The sequence below is a fragment of the Athalia rosae genome, chromosome 7, assembly GCF_917208135.1.
Source record: "Athalia rosae chromosome 7, iyAthRosa1.1, whole genome shotgun sequence".
Classification (NCBI taxonomy): domain Eukaryota; kingdom Metazoa; phylum Arthropoda; class Insecta; order Hymenoptera; family Athaliidae; genus Athalia; species Athalia rosae.
The window spans coordinates 10,409,572-10,431,061 of record NC_064032.1 but is presented as its reverse complement, the minus strand read 5'-3'; the positions used below and the strand labels follow the sequence as shown (position 1 = coordinate 10,431,061).

General features: G+C 37.5%; 2 protein-coding genes across 6 annotated transcripts in view; both read right to left on the bottom strand.

Moving 5' to 3' along the window:
• LOC105691067 (homeobox protein OTX2-like) overlaps window positions 1-6,383 on the bottom strand; it is a 38,730-nt gene extending 32,347 nt beyond the window's left edge. The window contains exon 1 of the mRNA XM_048658030.1: window positions 6,243-6,383. The gene's annotated coding sequence lies outside the window, so the exon portion shown is untranslated. The remainder of the gene's footprint in view (window positions 1-6,242) is intronic.
• Window positions 6,384-14,391: 8,008 nt separating this feature from the next.
• LOC105691115 (semaphorin-1A-like) overlaps window positions 14,392-21,490 on the bottom strand; it is an 83,558-nt gene continuing 76,459 nt past the window's right edge. For 4 of the 5 annotated variants that reach the window (XM_048659045.1, XM_012409396.4, XM_048659046.1 and 1 more), the window contains 2 exons: window positions 21,153-21,296; window positions 14,392-20,238 (listed from right to left, as the gene is read on the bottom strand). In XM_048659045.1, the coding sequence (XP_048515002.1) occupies window positions 19,922-20,238; window positions 21,153-21,296 (461 nt within the window). In that variant the 3' untranslated portion in view covers window positions 14,392-19,921. The remainder of the gene's footprint in view (window positions 20,239-21,152; window positions 21,297-21,490) is intronic. The other variant, XM_012409397.4, reaches the window with a different exon arrangement.

Genomic DNA, 21,490 nt, shown 5'->3' with positions numbered 1-21,490 from the left:
ACCTAATATACACCTAATCCAATTGAGATTGTACGGGGGCTAGGGAATCGTTGATCTGAGGAGACCAAAAAAAAAAAAGAAGAAAGAAAAAAAAAAAAAAGGAGGAGAAAATTAAGCGTCGAGAGCTTATGAAAATTGGATACCTACTGCGCCGGAATTAATTAATGAGATTTTATAGGAAAAGACACCACCTTGCATTACACGGGGGATCGATGTATATAAAAATGAAGCGTATACCTCGGAGAATTACGCGCCAATTATATAGTAATAAGGAACAGCTGCAATGAGAGGTAGGTATGCAGCCCCCCGACGCCGTGTCAAACTATAAATGTTGTATACCAGTATTAGAAATCATCGGCATACCTGTACGGAAAGCAGCATATTATGGTTAGCTGCAAACGCGCGCGGTGGATGTAAGTATATATATATATATATACAGGTAACCCGCGCTTAATGGCCAGTTTTATAAGCGCGATCCGTGGTGTTGTTGGATATGGTTAGGATATATCTCAGAAGCCGAAAGGAAATGAGAAAAAGAGTGAAAAAATAAAAAAGAAGAGAAGCCGCACGGTTCTCCACCTTATCTCCTTCTTCTTCTTCTTCTTCTTCTTCTGCTTCGTCTTCTTCGTCGTCGTCTTCTGCTTCTTCCATATGCGCACGTATGACATTGCAGGGGATCGGAAGGCACAGTAGCGACGAACGCCCATAAAGGTAAAATATGCCCGTCGATCCTTTCACCCCTTAACTCCCTCCCACCCGGAGACGAGGATGCCGCTGCACCGCGCTGCACCCACACAGAGGACACCGCCGAAAGGCATCAGCCGCGGGAGGGAGAGGAGGGAAAAGAGGGAATGAAAAAGAAGCCCGAAACCGTGGATATCATCTGTATCTGGACGCTAGGAACTCGACGCTCTTCGCTCTCAACTTGCGTCGGAATCTGCATTTTTATACGCAGGGGTATTACACGCGGTGCACGCGGTCGTGGAAAATAATAACTCTTCTTCGCCGATTCCGTCGTTCGCGTTCCAACCGTTGAACCGATCTCGAAATTTCGATCACCGAAATGAACGTGGAGAATTATAAGAAAAAACAAAAAAACTAAAACTATATATACAATTTTCCAGTTTTGAACGACGATCGAGAATGGCGAGGGAGACGATTCCCGTGGGACGGAGAAAATTTTTAACATCAAAGTGCGCTCTGCGTCGCAACGCGAAGTGAGAAACGACGCGGAATAAGAATAACGAAAGGTTGTACGGGCGAAGCGCGCTTAGAGAAGTGGAGAAAACCCGTTCTTATTATTCATATCCAACCAACATTCAAACATCGCGCGAGAGAGGATCTCCTCATCTCGCCCCGTTCAACGTCCAACGGTTCGCGTCGTTCCCTCAGCTCCTCGTCGCTCTCCCGCATTCCCCGTAATATTCCCGCGGGAGCTGAGCAACCACCACCACCACCACCACCACCGTCACCACCACCACAGGCGCGAGAGTCGCCAGAACTCGCCGCAAGTTACACCGTTCAACATTCGTATATAGATATAGCGGTATAAAAATCTCTATAAAAAGTTGAAAAGTGCCGCCGCCGGAGTTGAGGAGCGACAATGGATGAAATATGCCGCCCCGCGCTCGCTGGCTAGCTTCGCCTTCGCCTCCTTCGCCTTCGCCTCCTTCGCTATCTCGCTATCTCCCTCGCGCTTTCCTCTTTCCTCGGGCTGCGTCGTGGTCATCGATGCAACGGTAACCTGCACCGCGGCGCATATAAGACCGGGATGCGCGGCAGTCCCCTTCCGAAAGCGCTCTACTATAAGGTTTGGAATATAAGGTGGGCACTTCGCTCCGCCGTCCTTTTCATACTCTCCTTCTCCTTCTTCTTCTTATTCTTCTTCTTTATCTTCTTCTTCTTATTCTTTTTCGAATTCTAACCGAACCCGACCCGATATTGGAACTGCTCCTGCTTCTGCTTTCGCCGTCGTTGCACCGCACCTACTTTACACACCTGCGCGGCGCGGCAGAGCGCGATGTGACGTTAGCGGCGGCGGCAGCATCAAACTTTACTACAAGAGATACGTACCCACCCCGATATGCTGACTGAAAACGACACCTCGCTTATATCCAATCCTATATATATACATTTTACAATATATATATATAGAAACCTTCGCATATATCGCATCTATCTTAAGAGCATTCAACAAAATTCAACTCTTCTCCACCTCTTCGTTTTTTTTATTCCTTTCGCTACGAATTCTTCCTTTTCCTTTTCGCCATATCCTCTCCGCATAATATATCTCGCACGTCGCGAAACGGATATCCAGAATATATAGAAAATTTTCGCGAAAATAAATCTACGCGAAACGTACACACACAAATCACATTTCACCATTCTCAAAAACCCGATCAAAAGTTAAAAAAAAAAAACAAAAAACAATCAGGTAATCCCCTGTTCGTTATTTTGTAAAAAAAAATCTGAAAATTGGAATCAAAAAAAAAAACATTACCAACAAAATTATTCTCATTAATTTCTTTTCTCGTGTTTCGCGTCACACCGCTCGATATATATATATGGAATGTTGGAACGAACGTTACGGTTTTTTTTTTTTTTTCCACCCATCACTTTCTCCAGAGTGCGGGATATATATGCCTGCGGTATACACCCCGATTACACATGTCATAAAATAGTGTGAAATTCCGGTGTTGAGAAAAAAAGAAAAAAAAAAAAAAAATCATTACAACAGTAATATTGGTATATCATCGGCGTTATTATTATGAAATATTTTGGATACCTGTATACGGAGGAATGAAAAAAAAGCTTGCGCCGTCTGTATATCGTGCACGTTATACTTCAGCCCCTACGTGAACCCTGTTCGGGATATAGGCCGAAATATAAGCATCGGCGACAGAAGCGACTAGCAGCTGCGGTATACACGGCGACGGAGATACCGCGTGTGCATGGCTTGTATCGTATGCATGCTCATGTGTTACTCGAATGCACGTACACACCTATTTATTTATTTATACGTACGTACGTGTATACCGAATGAGCATGCATACATTTGCATTTTCATGCATGCATGCATTTTCACAGGTATGTGAGGGCAGGAACGACGGCTGACCCTAATTTAATGAGCGAAAAAAATCTATATCACAGAAACGTGTCAGAATTAACATCAGTTGATGTGAATTTCTATCACATAGTCGAATAGGTTCGAAGCGTACAGCAGGTTGAATATATCCGTTCAGTTTCGATTCTCAACTCAGGTCAAACAATCCCGTTATCGCGTCGATCCTCGAGGAATTCAAATAACTATTCATTATAATTCAAAGTAATCGATTTTCTCAAATTCGCTGTATAAAAAATTGAAGAAATCGCACGCTATATCGTCCAAAAAAAAAACAAAACAAAACAAAAAAAAAAGAGAAAGAATTCCCCCTTTTTCTCAAAAATGAAATTTCCTTTCGAGAGGCTCTTCCCTCGCCGCGAGGGTGGGATCTCTCTTAAAGGCCTCTTCCTCGGGACGTTATATTAAAACTGAAAAGCTGTTTTCCACGGCGACAATAACCGCTCGTTATTACCCGCCGCGGGGGTCTACCACTGTTATGGCATTAGGTGGGTACGGGTACGTAGCTTTCGTTGCTTCTGCCGCTTCGACCATACTGCTGCAGCGCAGCGCACACGGACGCTGTCACACCTATTGTATGCAGGACAACGCGGCGCACGAATTTGCCTCGGGGGGGGGGGGGGGGGGGGGGGCGACACCAACCCCCGAACCCCCGGCTCCCTCTTCTCTCCACCCCCGAAACACTCGACCCCCCGCGGACTCCGGACTGCAGCTATATTGTAGAGTAAGGCAGACCGTAAAGAAAAATCGCGCCCGTCGATGACAATTCGAGATTCCAATGTAAATGCAGGCTCTTTTTACTTCAATCGATTGATTAATCCGATCCGATCTTTGATTAGGATATCCCTCATTTTTTCTTTTTTTCTTCCTCTTCTTCTTTAGCTACAATCTTCGAAATACACGCGCGCGTCGATGCGGATGATGAAAACTGCAGCTGCGTACCCCTCGGCATCGTTATAATAACACAGGATTCATAAGTTTGTCCGAATTCGTCGTACATTTCCAACTGACTCACGATATACCTAAGACACTAAATTACGGGCTAGGTTGTATCGAAACCTATGCGAAGTGCAATCCGACTATTATATACATCCAATATATGTAGAAAAAATTCTCCGGTATATTTATGTATCTTCCTATATTTATATACGCATCCGCAGACTCGGGGGCGCGCGAAGAAGAAGAAAAAAACGCAAGAAGAAGAAGAAGCAGAAGAAGAAGAAGAAGATGAAGAGGAAGAATCGTGAAGAAAAAAAAAAGAAAGAAAGAAAAATTAAAGAATGAGAGAAAGAAAAAAGAAACGAAGCAATAGGGTAGCGGAGGGCGTTCGAACGTATTTGGTCGGTGTTGCAGGAGAGTCGCGGTCGGTCCGACCGGCCGGTTTGTCGTTTGTTGGTCTCGTCCCGTACGTCCGTCCGTCCGTCCGTACGTCCGTTCGTTTAAAATTTCGACCGCATGGCCTATAACACACAGAGGAGAAGAAGAGATATCCCCGTCGATCCCGTTCCTGAGTGACGTCTTCATGTCCCTCACCGCGGGGGATTCCCCTTTGCACTACGTGCGACGACCGACGGCCGTCCGTGACACGGGAGAGCCCCCCCGTCGCGGTTCGCTCCTCTATGTGCACTCCTCCTCCTCCTCCTCCTCCTCTCGATCCTTGACACTATAAATATACCGTGGCGGAGTGATCGCCATAGGTCACTCGCTTCTAATTCCTACCGCGCGCCGTATACTGCACCTTCGCCCTTTTTTTTTTTCTCCCATTCTTTCTCTATTTTCGATAGTTTCTTTTCGTTTATTAATTTTTTTTTTCCCCAGCGTATCGTATGTACACACATCTGGAAAAACCAAAAACTTGAGGAGAAAAAAAAAAAAAAAAAAAACAATTCACCCAAAGTTATTTCAATTTTGACGTAGGTATATATAATACGTATGCGTTCTCCTTATTTTTTTTATCTCACGTCCGTAATAATTCATTAATTCTTTGTCTCTTAATTATACTTTCTCGACGTTGCGTATATACGCGTGTATATAATGTATATAAGGATAATTTCAATAAAAGACGTTTTTTTTTTTTTCATCGTTTTTTCTTCGTTTTTTTTTCTGCTTCCAGTGATGTACAATTACGCGAGCGGCGAGTGTTTAAATCAAGCCGATGATGATGATGATTAACGTAAATGACGTAGCGAGATTTTTGTTTTTTCCCTTTCTTTTTGTATATATATATACCTTTGCTTTTTTTCATCTCTTTTACCATTCATTTGCACCGCGAACAACGTATTTATACCAACACATAAGCGAGTCGTGGATGAATTCATACTCGTATCATGTAATGCGAAATGTTACGGAGACCAGGCAATGAATTACACGCGATTCGATGATCGTAACCCCGCGTAAAATAATAGATCCTGCAATGTATCCTTCGGAAAATTGTTGTTAAATATATCAGCTGATTGGATGCAGTTTTCTAAAAAAATAAATAAATCAATATATCGGATTTACAGTGATGATTGGGGATACAATTGAAATTGGATGTAAATTTAGGTAATAATATCGAAAACGGAGTACCGAACGTAATATTAACTATACACGGTTACATCCATCTGGCCCTCAAAATTATACGTGTAACATTCTACCATATTTATTTATATTATCGTAGTTCTTCCTAGTTTGTTTGATTTTTTTTTTTTTTTTTTTTTCTTGTCGCCAATTTCTCTATTTATATTTGTACACACAGCGGGCGTTATCGTATTTATAGGATGTATATTCGGGTACAACGTACGTATAACCCGTACGTCAAGGACGCCCGGATCGGTTTATCATGCGAAATATATGTATGGAGAATTTTGAGCGTTTCTCTATTAGAAATTCAAAAGTATCAACTAATTACGTCCAACAGATTCACCAGCTCCACATCGTCACCGTCGCACACATACGTACGTATACATCGTAATACATTATTGTAAGTATATTTGGCAAACGTTTAGGATGAAGAAATTTTCATCGGACGACCAACTTGCGGACGAATATATGTTAGGTACGCGACGAATCTGTATATTCGGTTTATTAGAAATCGAAAAATTTTGATGAAAAATTAAAAAGATAATTTCGAATTACTCACCGTTTCAGCGCTCGTCTCGCAGCGTCGCGCGTCGTCCTTTTCTTTTTTACCTCCTCCTTTCTTCGGCTCCTTTCGATTTATGTAATTGTTCTTTTCTGATATGCAGGTACAAATAACAGCACACGTCACGACGATGAGTTTTATTTACTATATTGATAAGACGCTTCGGATGCAGTTCAAGCGAAACAAATATAAGATCTCTCGGAGTTTTCGATTAATCATTAATCAATTACGAGCGCGCTCGGTCGATTATATATTTATTTATTTCTTCATATATATATATATATGTATGTATATATATGTTTATAAATATATATTTAACGTAACAATAACTGTTTATTTATGTATAAGAAATTTAAACCATCGACGGGCAGTCACTGCAACAGATCGACGTGCTTCGTTTCGATGTAGAATTAATTAATTGATTAATCAAGTCGATATAGAAATTCACGCTTTTGAAATTTTATGATACATATTATTACATCGATTGATTTCCAACGACGGGTGCCCTCGATATACTCATCTGCGGTGGTTCGAATATGTACATACATTTAATATAATATCACCAGTGATTAATCACGTCGCGATTAATAACGCGACCGTACAATAGCAATAATAATTACGACAACAACAACAACAACAACAATAATTTTGACGATCGTTCGTTTAACGCCCTCGTTATTTACATACGTGCTGCATATACCGCACCCTGCACCGTGTATATCGTTATAATTGATTGTTTTAATTGAAGAAATGAATAATTAAATTCGGACGCGAGCGTGACGATGATAATAATAATTTGATTGAATATTCGTCGTGTATTCAGATCGGTCGGTTAATTATCGTTATATTCTTTAATTAAATGCAATTAATTATAAATGTATAACACCGTTCAAATGATATTGACGTCGTATTATCTCGATATCGTATATAATATGATATAATATGATAAACGCGTGTTTACTATACGATGGTCGGACCAAAACTGATATAGAATGAACGTCAAAGAAACGCGTGTCCGACGCTCTGTAGTTCGTATATAATACCAGCGGTTATATATACCAAATATCTGTGTGTGTGTGCGTGTGTGTGTCAAAGAAAACGAAAACTCTAGTACACAAGCTATACGGGGGTATGGGTTACAGAGCTACACGTATACGCAACGGTGGTAATGGATGAAGAATATATAATAATAATAATAATGGCGACGATAAATAAAAAAAACGACAACCAGATCCTCCTCACCTTTGAATCGTAACACTTTGACGCGTGGTGTTATTATAAACATCGTCGATAGGGGCAATGGCGATCGAATAACGCGTAATGTAACTTTCGTTCAAAATATCACGCGTATACCTGTAAACGTACTATACTACTATTAACAGTTACAATCGAAGAAAATTATCATAGATGAGAGAAAAATGAAGATCACGAGATTTTAACGATACACGCTATTTCTTTCACGTTTATCAAACAAATTTTCAAAATTATCATCAGATTTATCAGAACCTACGTTGTACACGCCTGCGGCCATGCACCGAAACGCGTAGTGGTCTATACGGTCTGACTTTCGGAATCGATCGAACGGCACAACGTTAAGATTATTAACAAAATGATCTGCTTTGGTTATTTATAAAAAAACAAAAAGGAAAAAAATTAATAAATACGTTCTCGAAATAGGATTATTATTATTTCATTTTTTCCGCAGTTAATGATATTTTTACTATTCACAAAAAAGTTCATATATCTTCATTCACTTGTGATTTTTATACGCATCGTCGTTCGTTACTTAATTTTTTTTCTCTTTTAATCTATAACAAAAAAAGGACCCGTTTTTGTTAAACATATGTACACTTGTTTCGTGGGTATACCATTGAAAGACGAGAACCGCGAAGAAATGGACGATTGTATTTAAAAATTTAGTAATTAGAAAAAAACGAAGAAAACCGCAATAACTTTCGGAAAATTTTATTCAATTTCGTTTATACACCCGTTAGTTGTTTGTTGTTGTTGTTGTTATTGTTATTATTGTTATATTCAACGTGCGTAGCTGATGTACATAGGTACGTATTGTACAATACATAGAAATATATGTATATATGTGTGTATATATATATATATGCGTGTGTTTGTATTCATATAGCAAAATATGTATATATTTCCCTATGTGTGAATATATATATGTATATATACACATATGTATACATATGTATGCGTGTGGTTACCGTAATTTCTCGAGGAAACGAGAAAATTTAACGAACGTATGTGAACGTAAAGTGAGTAGGTGTTCGTCTCGTTATAAACTGAAAGACCGTGGTTAGAGCCTGGGCTCTCGAATCTCGAGGTACGTTCGCGTTAGGAGGGCCGCCTGGTGATCCTCTCTCCCGTTCGTGTGAGGATCCTCCCGGTTTCGTTTTAGTATGAAGTTTCACCGTTTCGAACAGCGCCCCGGTTCTTAACAACTAAAAACTTGTACGTACGCGAGGAGCAGAACCGGAACTCTACCTACTATACTAGAAAAGCTAGACGCCGCCGATATGGTGGGGGATGAGAGAAGGGGAAGAGGAAAAAGGGGGAAACTTGTTACCCCCACTACGGGATCGATCAACATCCCCCACCGGTGGAAGTAATGATCATTGTTGTTATCATTATTCTAATTTAATAAAACTAAGATACGGAGAGGGGGAAAAGTGAGAGGGGGAAAGGTAAAATGAAAGCGAAGTAAAGAAAAAAAAACAAAAAAAAAAAACGAAACAAAAAACAACCAAGTAATGGACGCGGCGAGAGGGAGAAGGAGATCTATTTGATAGCGTAACAACCGAACGGCGCGCGCTGATCAGTTTTTCAACTCCGTGTAGTTAGCGGCGGCGAGTGGAAGAGGAACGACGAACCTGCAGAGGTCGATGGCTTTGCCCGACGTCTATAGAGTCCCACTCCTCTGTAACGGCGCAGCCTCCGTATGGACCAAAATGGCCGACATCGGCGGCTCCCATTGGCCGGTTAGGATCTCGTTGGGCGGGTACGACGGAAACTAGACGCAGCTGGGAGGCTCCGCCGTGATAATTTTTCATCCTCGTCCCGCGCGTCGGTTACGAACGGCGGATCCCGTGCCTCCCTCTCGCACCGTGTACGAGGGAACATTCCAGTTTCCCGTTTTCCGAACGGGGATGGAAATATCGGGGAGGGAGCTACCGCGTATAATAGAAACTTCGGGAGGGGATTTAAGCCGGCGGGGGTTTTTTCGCGAGGGACTCCCGAGGGAGACCCGCGGGAAACGCGGGAACGAGGGGAACCCGCCTTTCGCGCTTTGTTGCGACAGCGTTGTTGTTTTCGTTGTTGCCCGTTGTTGTCGTATTATTGCCGATATCGTTGTTACGTCGCGGTTACAGTGCAAAAAAAAATCTTCGGGGTCGTCCCGCGGGAGCACACGCACGTCGTCTCCCTGCGATCGAACGGAGACCACGCACAGGTATAACGAAGGAAGAGCAAAAGAAGAATCGAATGAAAAAAAAAATAAAAAAATAAGAAAACAATCTAGTTAGTTGATAACATTCGTTTCTCTCGGACTCATCAGCATCAGATCCTTCGGGATCGATTCAGCTGTAATTTGAGGTGTAAATATTCAGAGAATTTCCGGGATGCAGATATACACGTGTATATACGTGTACGTATGTATACCGTATTATACTACGTTATACACATAGAGAACCTGCGGATCAGGTTTTGAGCAAGTTTTTATATCTACTTTTGAAGTCCATCTGCCGTGCAGATTTCAACCTCACAATCAGCTAAAAAATTAAACGAGCGTATACACAGTTTTAAACGAACGACTTTACCTCCAAAGCCCACGCTCTGCTACACGTCCAGTTTCACACCTTCGAACCAATATAATCCGAGTCTCGAATGTTTGACGGAATAATTTTCATACCTCTTTTACATTGATGTATGCACGTATATATACGTATATGTATACGTATCTTTACACATAGGTATCCGCACAACCGCTATTAATCCACGCCTTTTCGTTTCGACTCGAAAACTATCCGATGTGCCCTCTATACTTATGTACGCGTGTATGGGAAAATATAAGCATATATATACGAAGTACGTACATAATAGCTTCTGTCGCAGAAACTTCCCTGCACTCTGCAGTATATATGCGCTATTCATAAATATATATATATATATACACGTATATATCTACACATTGAATGTATTGTCGAGGATATTATAAGCCCTGATCGTCGTCAACGTCCAACAGCCGGCTATTCTCTTCTTATGGCTCCATATCGACGGCTATACAATATTTTCACTTTTCATATTATACGTATGCAAACATACGTACAAAAGTGAATATAATATAGGTTCGCGTCACCCCCACACGAGTATTTCACACTCTATGATTTCATCGATATTTTCCATTATCACACGTCAAAGCTCTTAAATCCACCTCGAATTCAATTCGTCCGAATATATTCTCTGAACTTTTGATCACATCGACAATTAAAATTTACCTGCAGCAACGAAAAAAAAAAAAAAAAAAAAAAAAAAACCAATAAAATTATAATTGCGGACCAAATTCGGTATAATTGGGTTGGATCGACGAAAGTCTGAAGAGGAATGGAAAAGAAACCAAAAAAAAAAAAAAAAGTATCAGCTTCGTATAAAATGAGACATCGATCGGTATTAGGATGAAATTAATCAGAGCAGAGGGAAATAACTGATTCGATAAAATGGGAGCAAAAAAGATGAAGGGGTAGGCTTGCATCTATTGTACATACGTATATAGGTAAGTTAAAAGTTTCACTCGTTTCCACTACTACTACTACCACTGTATACTATTACTATAACTGTATGGTATAGAACTGCCATATATACCACTACTTTGAGACCACATTCCTCGAGGTATTTTATTTTATTAGGCTGTGCAGGAAGGTGTCAAATATATATAGAAAGTTGGGCCCACCTATAACGCGGGTCCCCTCGATGGGGACCTATATAAAAGTGTATATATGTATATAGATATGGGGGAGACATGCGGGGTGCTTTATAAGATATACATATATAGAACTGGCCTCTCGCGGCATATCTGTTGTACGGCTACTCAGAAATATAACTTATATACATGTAAAACGCACAACACACACATATGTACAGCATATTTGAAGACCCATGTAGGCGTTGTTAAAATCCCAAAGCATCTGTATATATATACATATATACGTGTATATCTAAGTGCAGAGCTGCTGCTCTGTCCGGCTAGCTCGAAAGTATCCTACGTCACCATCATTGTCCCTGGGTGACAGTTTTTTGACAGATTCTGTCTGATTTGGTGTCGAGTGACAACCCGGCGAGACTCGCGTCGCTCGCATTTTCTTCTTCTTCTTTTTTTTTTTTTTTTTGCTCTCTTTGATCTCTCTCTTTTCTTTTCCTTGCCTTTTTTCCATTTTTTTCGTTTTTTTTTTGTTTTTTTTTTAACACTTTTACGTCCTTCGTCTCACTCTGTCTTTGCCTCTGTCTTTTTTCCACTAAAACTCATATACGACCGAGGCTGCGGATACGTCGCGACGCCTGAATCAGATCAAAAATTCGAATCACACACGACGCATCGCGACACCTCTTGTACTTTTCAAACCCCCATCTTCCTCGGGGGTTTTCTGTTTGATTTTTTGATGTTTGAATCTTTTTTTTTTTTTTTTTGCTTTCTTCTCTTATGGAGGGATGGACGTACTCAAAAATAAGAGAAGACGAAACCCGTTAGGTCGGATTATCGAGTAGATGTTTTATTTAACTTTTTTTCATTTTCGTGAAGGCTCTGAAATATTTCAGAAATCAAACTCAAAAAACCTATCGCGGGTTACAAATAAAGTCAGGTTCGGTTTCGGTTTTCTTCTTTTTTCTGAAACAGTGAATAGTCGAGGAAGCGCCTTACACCGTTTCGTACGGAACACAATCTGCCATTTCGAATGGAAAGATGAAGAGAAAAAGCAAAAAAAAAAAAGAAAAAGAAAGAGCAGTGGTACATTTTGTCGAATTTGAAACCCTCATCATAATCATAATCGTGATCTACGTGGTGGTCGAGGGACGCGATCTCTACCAGCAAGTCCCGAGGGCTAATGGACTTGCTTTCAGTGGTTGACAGCGGAATATTATGGCATGGGTTGTTCAACGACTTTTCAGACTCGTCAAAATGCGACCGATTTTACAGACCCACCGAGAACGAGAAGTGGGAGGACAACTAGTCTTCTAAAAGCTCGTTATCTCCTCTACGCTCATTTTCAACCCAACCACGAGCACGAGTTTCGTGAGAAAGAAATTTTTTGCAACCAATTCCCGATTGATCGTAATGCGTGGATGTGTCGAAATAATTTTGCACCATGTTCCGAACCGAATCCCCGATTTATTCACGGTTAAAAAACCGACTTCTAACAATAATTAATGATTGCATAAATTATTCTTCGTTTTTATTATCATTCAATTAGAGAATCATTGACTCTAAAAAATTTCATGGACAGCGACTGAATTTAAAAGTCGAAATTCGGTAGTCTTCACTTTTTTCAACCCCTACCGGTGCTCGGGTGAGCAATGAAGAATTTCATCTTACCTGCAATCGGAAAAGTCGGTAAGAGGGTGCGTATGGTGAGGGTAGTTTCAAGAAGATCGGTAATGCAGGGTGCAAATGGTCAAAAAGCTTAACTAACGTTCGGGGAAACCCTGAAGTGATTTGACCTACGTCAGAAACGTTACGAAAAGTACTGACTGACAGTAATGAAAATTGATTTCCGAACGACGGTCGGTGACTACAGGAAAACGGAAGGAAAGAGATTGAACATTGACAGTTGTTCCCTGTCAGGAATAATAATAATATGTTATTTTCAAAATCTTCGGATAATTTTTGTTACACTTTTTATTCATTTATTACTAAAACAGTATAGTTACGATACATGTTTAATCGTTTATTCGTGTTTTTTTTTTTTTTTTTTTTTATTCAATTTAATACACCACGTTATTTTCCGAGGGGGTTTTACTCAACAATATTTCTTTCTCGGGTAATGGTGTCTTTCTTTTTTTACTTCTTCTTGACAGCAATCGTCTGACAATTAATCAATCGAATAATCAATCGATCAATCGTACAATCTACCTGCGATCGAACGTTCAACATATAAACGTTATGTTGTATATTTAAAATAATTAATCACATTCTACTGTTAATACATTCTTTCAATTTTCGTAATTTCCACCATTTTTTTTCTCCCAAATTTGTTCTCGACATTATTATCGTTACAAGAATTTTCATTTTAATATCATTTATATAGGCATATTAATAATAATCATAATTCTTATATACAATTCAGTGGTACGTTATAATTACTGTTACGAATATCGATATAATTAATTATCTATAATATGTATATATTTATATGTATATACATATGTATATAATATTATGTTACGAAGGTACATGTATATTATAATTATCTTTATTATTATTTACGTAATAAATCCTGCCATTTTATATTCATTTTTCAATTTTTTTCTTTTATCGTTCTAATAATTGATGTTATTATTATCATTGTTTTTTATTACTGTTCTAAAAAAAAAAAATTCACTCATATACATATTCATTCATTATTTATCATTTCATATCTCATTCTCTTATAACAACTAATAATATCAAATTCCACTATAGTCATACCATAGTATTTTATTTATCGATAATAGTATATTATAAACTTCTATTTTATCAATTATTCATTTGTTGGTTTATTCAGTTTCGTTTCATTTCGTCTGTTTCTTCCTCTTTCGGATTTCTATTTACAGGCTCCTCAGTCTTGTACGGAGTTCACGTATGGTTTCTCCGATTCGCAATTAATTTTTGTCAGATCATGTTAGAATTTTCTTTTTCCCTTTTTTACAAGATGTTTTTTCCCCTCAATATTTTCAATTATCATTTTATTATTTTATTATCGTTTCATCTCGTCGGCTTTGCGTCAAAGAGACGTAGAAATGAACATGGGGCGAGCGGGCGGAGATAAAGAAAAACAATAATTCGGAGATGATTATATCAAAGACGAAGAAATTGTTAACTTTGGAAATGCATTGTATACCATGTACACCTTGACGGTGGTTGTTTATTTTTAATTTCTCCCCTAATTTCGTGTCAATGAAGAATTGAAAATTTCATGGCTCGAATGTATTTCGTGGTCGATTAAAGCTACGTACCTACCCCGAAATAATATAATTGACTGTACATACGAAATGAATTAACATCGGAGTATGATGGTGGTGGGTCTGTTTTTTTTTTTATTATTTTATTTTTTTTTTTACTTTTTTTTTAAATATTTTTTCAACTTACTTCGCTAGCTTCTAGCCTACCTACCTATCTATCTATCTATCTGTCTATCTATCTATCTAAACATGTTGTTCTATATCGATATATATTTATAGTTTTTGTTCGAATTCATTTGCAATTAATCGAGTAATGTTGTGTATGCAATGATCAATTGATCAACTCTATTTACAAAGAATGTATGTGGAAAATTAAATTGAAAAATAAGAATCAAATTAAAGTGGAACAAAGTAGATAGAGAAAATCGAAAATGAACAAACACATATTGCATGTTGGCACACTGTATTTTTCGCGCCTGGACTGCCAACCATTATTATCTACATCGTTATACAGAGTCGTACCTATTCGTTACATCGTCGGATCCTTTTGTTTTTTTTGAAAAATTATTAAATCTTTTATTTTTATTCGTTGCGCCGAATGTCAAACGAATACAAATTTGTGCACACTTGCTAAAGCGTTTTGTTCGTATTACAACAGGGTATGACAACTTTTTTTTTTTTTTCCACGATGTGATATTTGATGTATAATTATCTATATTATATATATTCAATGTTTAAAATATTTGTTTCTATGAGATAATAATTTGTCGTTCTTAAGCCACTTCATAAAAGATTCCAATATAGGTATGTAGTAAAATGAAACGTGCATATGATCAATTAATCAATTTTATCAATTTAAATGCGTGTGCATGTGTATGAGTATTCAAATTGATTCAAAGGCCACTACAAACGTATCATTGATCGTTAAATATACATATATTCATGTTCATAAATAATTCTTTCGCCATCATCGTAATCGAAAAACGTCAATTTGTACTACGTAATAACAATAATAATAATTTTACCTCTAAATTCAACTACTGTATAATATAAGCGCACCGAAATAATGCACGGCAATAATAATTCTACTATTTTTAAATATACTTCGTTATGATTATAATTTTTAAAGCTCTATGCAATGTTATTATCATTAATATCGATATTAAAATTATTTTCACCATTATTACAATCATTGATATCGTATATATAATTGTTATACTTCAATTCGTACTTTTTGTCTAACTTTTCTTTCATTTTTTTTTTTCTTATTCTCCAAGAAATCTTATTCTCATGTACTATCACTTATATAATATATATATATGTATATATATATTTTTTTTTTTTTAATATTTTTTCTACCAGTATTATATTTATAAGAATTTCATTACGATAACAAGTTTTGAAAAATCGACGAAAAAATATTTATTTATTTATCTTTTTCATTTCATTCTACAATATACGTTATATATACTATCATTCAAGCGATGTAATGTTACATGAATGCCAAGCGTTATAATTTTTTTATTCTTTTATTATTATTCTTCATCAAATAATTGTTATTTTCATGAATTTTCATATACATATATTTGTATTCAACGCTCTACAAGTGTTTCAACATCGAAAAGTTCTTAATACCCATCAGCTAATTGCGGAAAAAAAAAAAAAAAATTACAAAATTTGTTCTCGAATTTATGAAATGTTGAACAAATTTTCATTAGCAAATTAGAGATCGTTTGGGTATGCGATTTCAATTCCTCTTTTTGTTGGATTAATCCGTTTTTTTATTCCCATGAATTTCCATTTGCAACAAATACCGAAAGATAAAAAAAACTTCGACAACAACCGCAGATTTCCACGCGGGGTTGAATGCATTCCTTCCTTAATCTTTTCAAATCATTTCGATCCAAATTCTGATACACATTCGTAGTTGGCAGTCCTGGCTTCCGTACACGTAATTATACAAACTTGTCGATAGTATGACGAAAAAATTTGGTATTAATGGAATGTAAAAATCTCATCACTTTTTACAGCGTTATAACGAAAACTACATAGGCATCGATTGATTTCATTCATTCGAATTCTACACGATGTATGTACATATAATATTGTAAAATTCATAATACGTCCTTTCATTTCGAAATTATAAAAAATTTTCATAGAAATTAATAATTTCTTTCTCTTTTTTTTTTTCTTTCCACTCTTAACACAATAAAGTAATTCGTGATGTTCGTTCGATGATTTTCAAAACCGTGTTTTTTTTTCGTGTCCTTTGACACGTGCCAATATAATGAAAACGAAAAATATAAAACCTTTTTCAACGTATTCTATCTATCTCTGATGCGCTCGTTATAAAATATCGTACAATTAAACGTAATATATTCACAGATGTATGCTATTCAACATGATCGTCATAATAATAATGATAATAATAATAATAATAATAATAACAATAATAATAATAATAATAATAATAATAATAATAATAATAATAATAATAATAATAATAATAATAATAATAATAATAATAATAATAATAATAATAATAATAATAATAATAATAATAATTTCAATTATAATTGCATCTGAGATGCGATACAGTGTTATATAATTATCATCCAAGTTATATGTCATAGCTGCCGCGTTCCACTTTGTACTTTATCATTACAGTATATAATAATATATAAGCGTATATAAAGTACAAAGTATGGTTTACATTATAGTATAATAACTTTATTATTCTCATTCAATCTTTCTGTTTCTTGTTTGTTTTTTTTTTGTTTTTTTTCCATTTTCTTCGATTCAAATTATACCTGTAGACGATACCGAAAATAAGAATAACGATGGTAGTAAAAAATTGAATAAATAATTACGATCAAATGATGTTAATGTAATGATAATTTTTTTCTCTTCTCGTATCCGACGGCTCTCGGATAACGTTTTAATGCGTAATGTTATTCAATGAGGGATAATAATGAGAATTTTTTTAAATTTCATTTCTCTTCTTTCCTCCTTTTTTTTTCGTGTAAGTATTAGCGCATGCGAAACGATGAATAATGATCACTTCAATATTGAGTTCATACTAATCGTTACTCCTTACTCAATTATATATTATAAATTATTATTATTGTTGTAGTTCATTGAACAATCATTGTGTTTGTATATTGTATAATCGTTATTCAGGCAGTATAATAGTCGCGTAACAGCAAAACGCAGCAAAAACTACAGCGACTGTTAGCAGTACAGTTTATTTATTAATTTCAAATATTTAAAAATTTTTTTTTTTTTTTGTATTTTCTTCTCTTCCTTTCTGGTTTTTTCGTCAAAATAATTCGATCATAGTAATAATTAATAATAATAATAATAATAATAATGATATTTATATATGTACAGTATATTAATTGTCATTCATTATTCTTTCTATGGTATATCGGTATAATTAATTAATACGTATTCATTATGAGCTGTGCAGAGTATTGTTATTATATTTCACCGCGAAATTACGCGCGTCGGTAGGTTTCATACCGATTGTTTCTTTGCTCTTCTGCTTCTTTTTTTTTTGTTCTTCGTCCTCTTTTCTTAAAATATGTAGTTCACACGTTCATAATTAATTTCATTGTTTTTTATATTTTTTTTATATATATAATTTCAACACTTCTAGTACTCTATACATCATAGGCGCTATATACGTATATACATATAACAATCGAGTTCTTCCGGCACGATAAACTGCAGTTCGAATTTTCTTCTTCTTCTTCTTCTTCTTCTTCTTCTTCTTTCTATTCTTTTTGTTTTTCTCTTTCTCTTTTTTTCCTTCCCGTGGTTCGGTGATTTCATACACCCGCGAAATAAAAGGTTGAGGTTGATATCCTGTTTTCTGCACTATCTTTCTTTCGTTCTATTCCTCTTCTCTTTTCTTTCTCCATTAACACCGAGAGATACATACATATAGTATATTATATATCTATACATAATATATGGAAGGCACGCCTCGTTTGTTGCGAATGCTTAAGTACTACTCAACATATTTTATTTATTTTCTTCACGTGTTATCTTTTACTTCGAAATCATTTGAAGATTTACCATCGTCCTGCAACATTTTTTGTCGATCTTCTTTCTTCCCCCACATATTAAATTTCACCTTAATTTTTTTTTTTTTTTGTTAAATTTAAATTTAATATTTTTATTAATAAATACGTCCGAAAACCCGCGAACACAGTACGTTGTTTTTATATAACTTAGCCTCTTTTATCACATTTTTCAAACTATAATATATACGCCTTTCGCTATATGTATAATTTTTTTATTCGAGAAATGATGAGAAATCGAGATATTTTTACTTCATGCGATGACCGTGGAAAGATACATCGAGTTTTCGTTTTCTTTCATAATTGCCATTCGCCTCGGCACGAAATCGATAATAACTAAAAAAATATCGCGTTTGGATCGACGAGAGTAATGTCAATTTTGTTTTTCATCTTTCAATTCCTCGTTTCTCTTATTCCGGATATTCGATCGTTTTCGGGGCCTCCGTTGCCGTTTTTCCGAGTAAACTTTTGGAAGAATTTCGAATCAATATCAACCGCGTCATCTCTCTCGTCTTCTAACCGACCGTTCCTTTCAATACTACTCGAGGAAGACTGATCGCTGCATTTTTCTACGCACATTCTCAACTGGGGATAATTACTGAGAAGATCGTTCGTCGCCGTTCCGAACTCGAGGCCGTCACCGAAGTCTTTTCGATTCCTTCTACGGTTCGCTTTGTCAATAATCTCGATATCACCGCCCCTAGATTTGTATTTCGCTATGCATTTCATCATATCGTTGAAATTGGGAAGAAATTGGGGATTGAACATCGAACCCGAACCCCCGTGACTCGACTCACCCGCCTCGTCCGAATCACCGTTGTCTCCGCACGTTGTCGATATCATGTACTGATCGGCACGCGAGTTCGATAACGCCGGACTCCTGCAGGACTTGCGATTTTTACCGTACGATCGGCTCCGACGATCCTCCAGGTATTTCGCACCGCGAGCGTAACGAGGCTCTTCCCGCAGACTTCTGGACATCACGGTCATCGGCATCATCGTACTATCCGCGCGATATTCCGGATCATCTTTTTCACCGTCGTATCGCGACGTGCTGCCGAACAACCTGGCTACGCTGTTCGTGTCGAGATTGGCGGATGACAACCTGGCGGTTGAATCGCAGCTGTTCGCCCCGCGCAAGTTCAAAGAAGAAGAAGAAGATATGCTTCGATTGGCGAAAAGATCGGAAGCTCGTACGACGCTCTCGTCGTCGTCGTCGTCGCCGACGTCGTCGTCGTCGTCGTTGTTGACAATTAAATCTCGTCTACGCGGTCTGAGAACCCGACGGTCGCTCGAGTCTTTGGCCTGCACGTCGTTTTTAAATTCACTTTCACAATCCGGCTGATCGCGCGAACTACCGGACGAGCTTGCGGAATCGACGAGTTGGCCGTTTCTCGAGGCTCAGACGGCCTGTCTTTTTCTGTATCATATGTACGTCTTCTTCACCTTTTGCATCGGCTTGTTCTCGGCCGACGAATTGGCGTTCTTCCCGTTCGGATTCTTCGGCGGTACATTCAACACCAGATTTATGGATTTGTTGTTGTATCCGGGGGACTCCGGGCCCTCGGTCAAACGATTCAACTGCTGACGCTGCTCGGGTGGGTCCGAATACGGCCCACCGCGTAGTCTTTGCGAGAACCAGAAGCCGGACGCAAAACCGGCGATCAAGGAGAACAGACAAGTGCCCAAAAGAGCACCGGTCAATGTCTGCGCCGAGTAGACAACCGGCGTTACCGTGACACCTGAAACGAAATAAATTTTCGATCAACCGATGATGACCCTCGTTTCGGAGTTTCCTCGTTTCGATTTTCTGAGGATTTTACACGTTTTTCAAATCTTCTTTGCCAAAAGACGATCGCGTCAAAAACTGTAGATATGTAGTCTGAGAACACTTTTTCAATTTAATCTAATCTAATCTACTTTGCAGTTAGCCAATCTGTCGTAAATAGCGTACGATTGTAATACGAGTTTTCGTATTTTCGGAGAGCGGGTTTCGAAACACAAAGATTTACCAATTTCCAAAAATGAGGGTCAAATTTTTGACGTAACGAAAAAAAAAAAAAACAGAACAAATGAAACGAAAACGAATGACAGACATAATTAATACCGTCGAAAAGCGTTAGTACAATAGATACGCATTGCGGCGATTCATATGTATTATAAATGAATGAATAAATGAACAAAGTCAATCAAATATTATACAAATAAATTAGCAACGATAATCATAATGGTGATGATAAGAATGTAGTGTAAACGTTTATACACATATATGTATGAACTGATATAAAATGTAAAAAAAATGCAGATCTCTAGAGCGGAACATCCTGAGCAATTCAATAATTTTTAATCTCAAAACTTCTGCAACTAAAAAAAAAAAAAAAAAAAAAAAAAGAGAAAAGAATCAAACTAAAAAAATTGCTACGGTAGCGTCATTATGGTGTCCAAAAGTGAAACCACTGTTTCAGATGTAGTAATAAAAATTAATACCACAGCAATTCGCTGATAATGAAAAGGAAAAGTTGGAAGAAAAAAAAATTATGCGCGTGGAATATGCCTGAACAAAATTTACACACAGCATAATAACGCTGTCGGGAATCCTTATATATTTTCTCTTTTGTTTTTCCTCCTCCCTGACTTTTGATTTATCAATTTTTACCTTGTGGTTCATTGGCTCTCGGTTGAGTACGACTGTACTGATTTTCCCGATCCAACTCGATGACTATTTCGTTGTCCCGTTCGTCGGTCTGCTCGCAACAACCGGCTCTGGGCGGAACCACCGGTTGCGCCGGTTTCGCCAACTCTGAAGCAACATTTACTGATTCATGACGATGACGATGATGACAATGACAGCTAACGATTACGAGTGGATCGTATAACGATTGCGAACACGGATGACGTACGAGGTTCGAAGAAACCAGAGGAATTCGGAGCGGAAGGGGAATGAGCCATGGAAATAGACAAAATTCTCTCGGAATTCTCGAAACTCGGTATTTT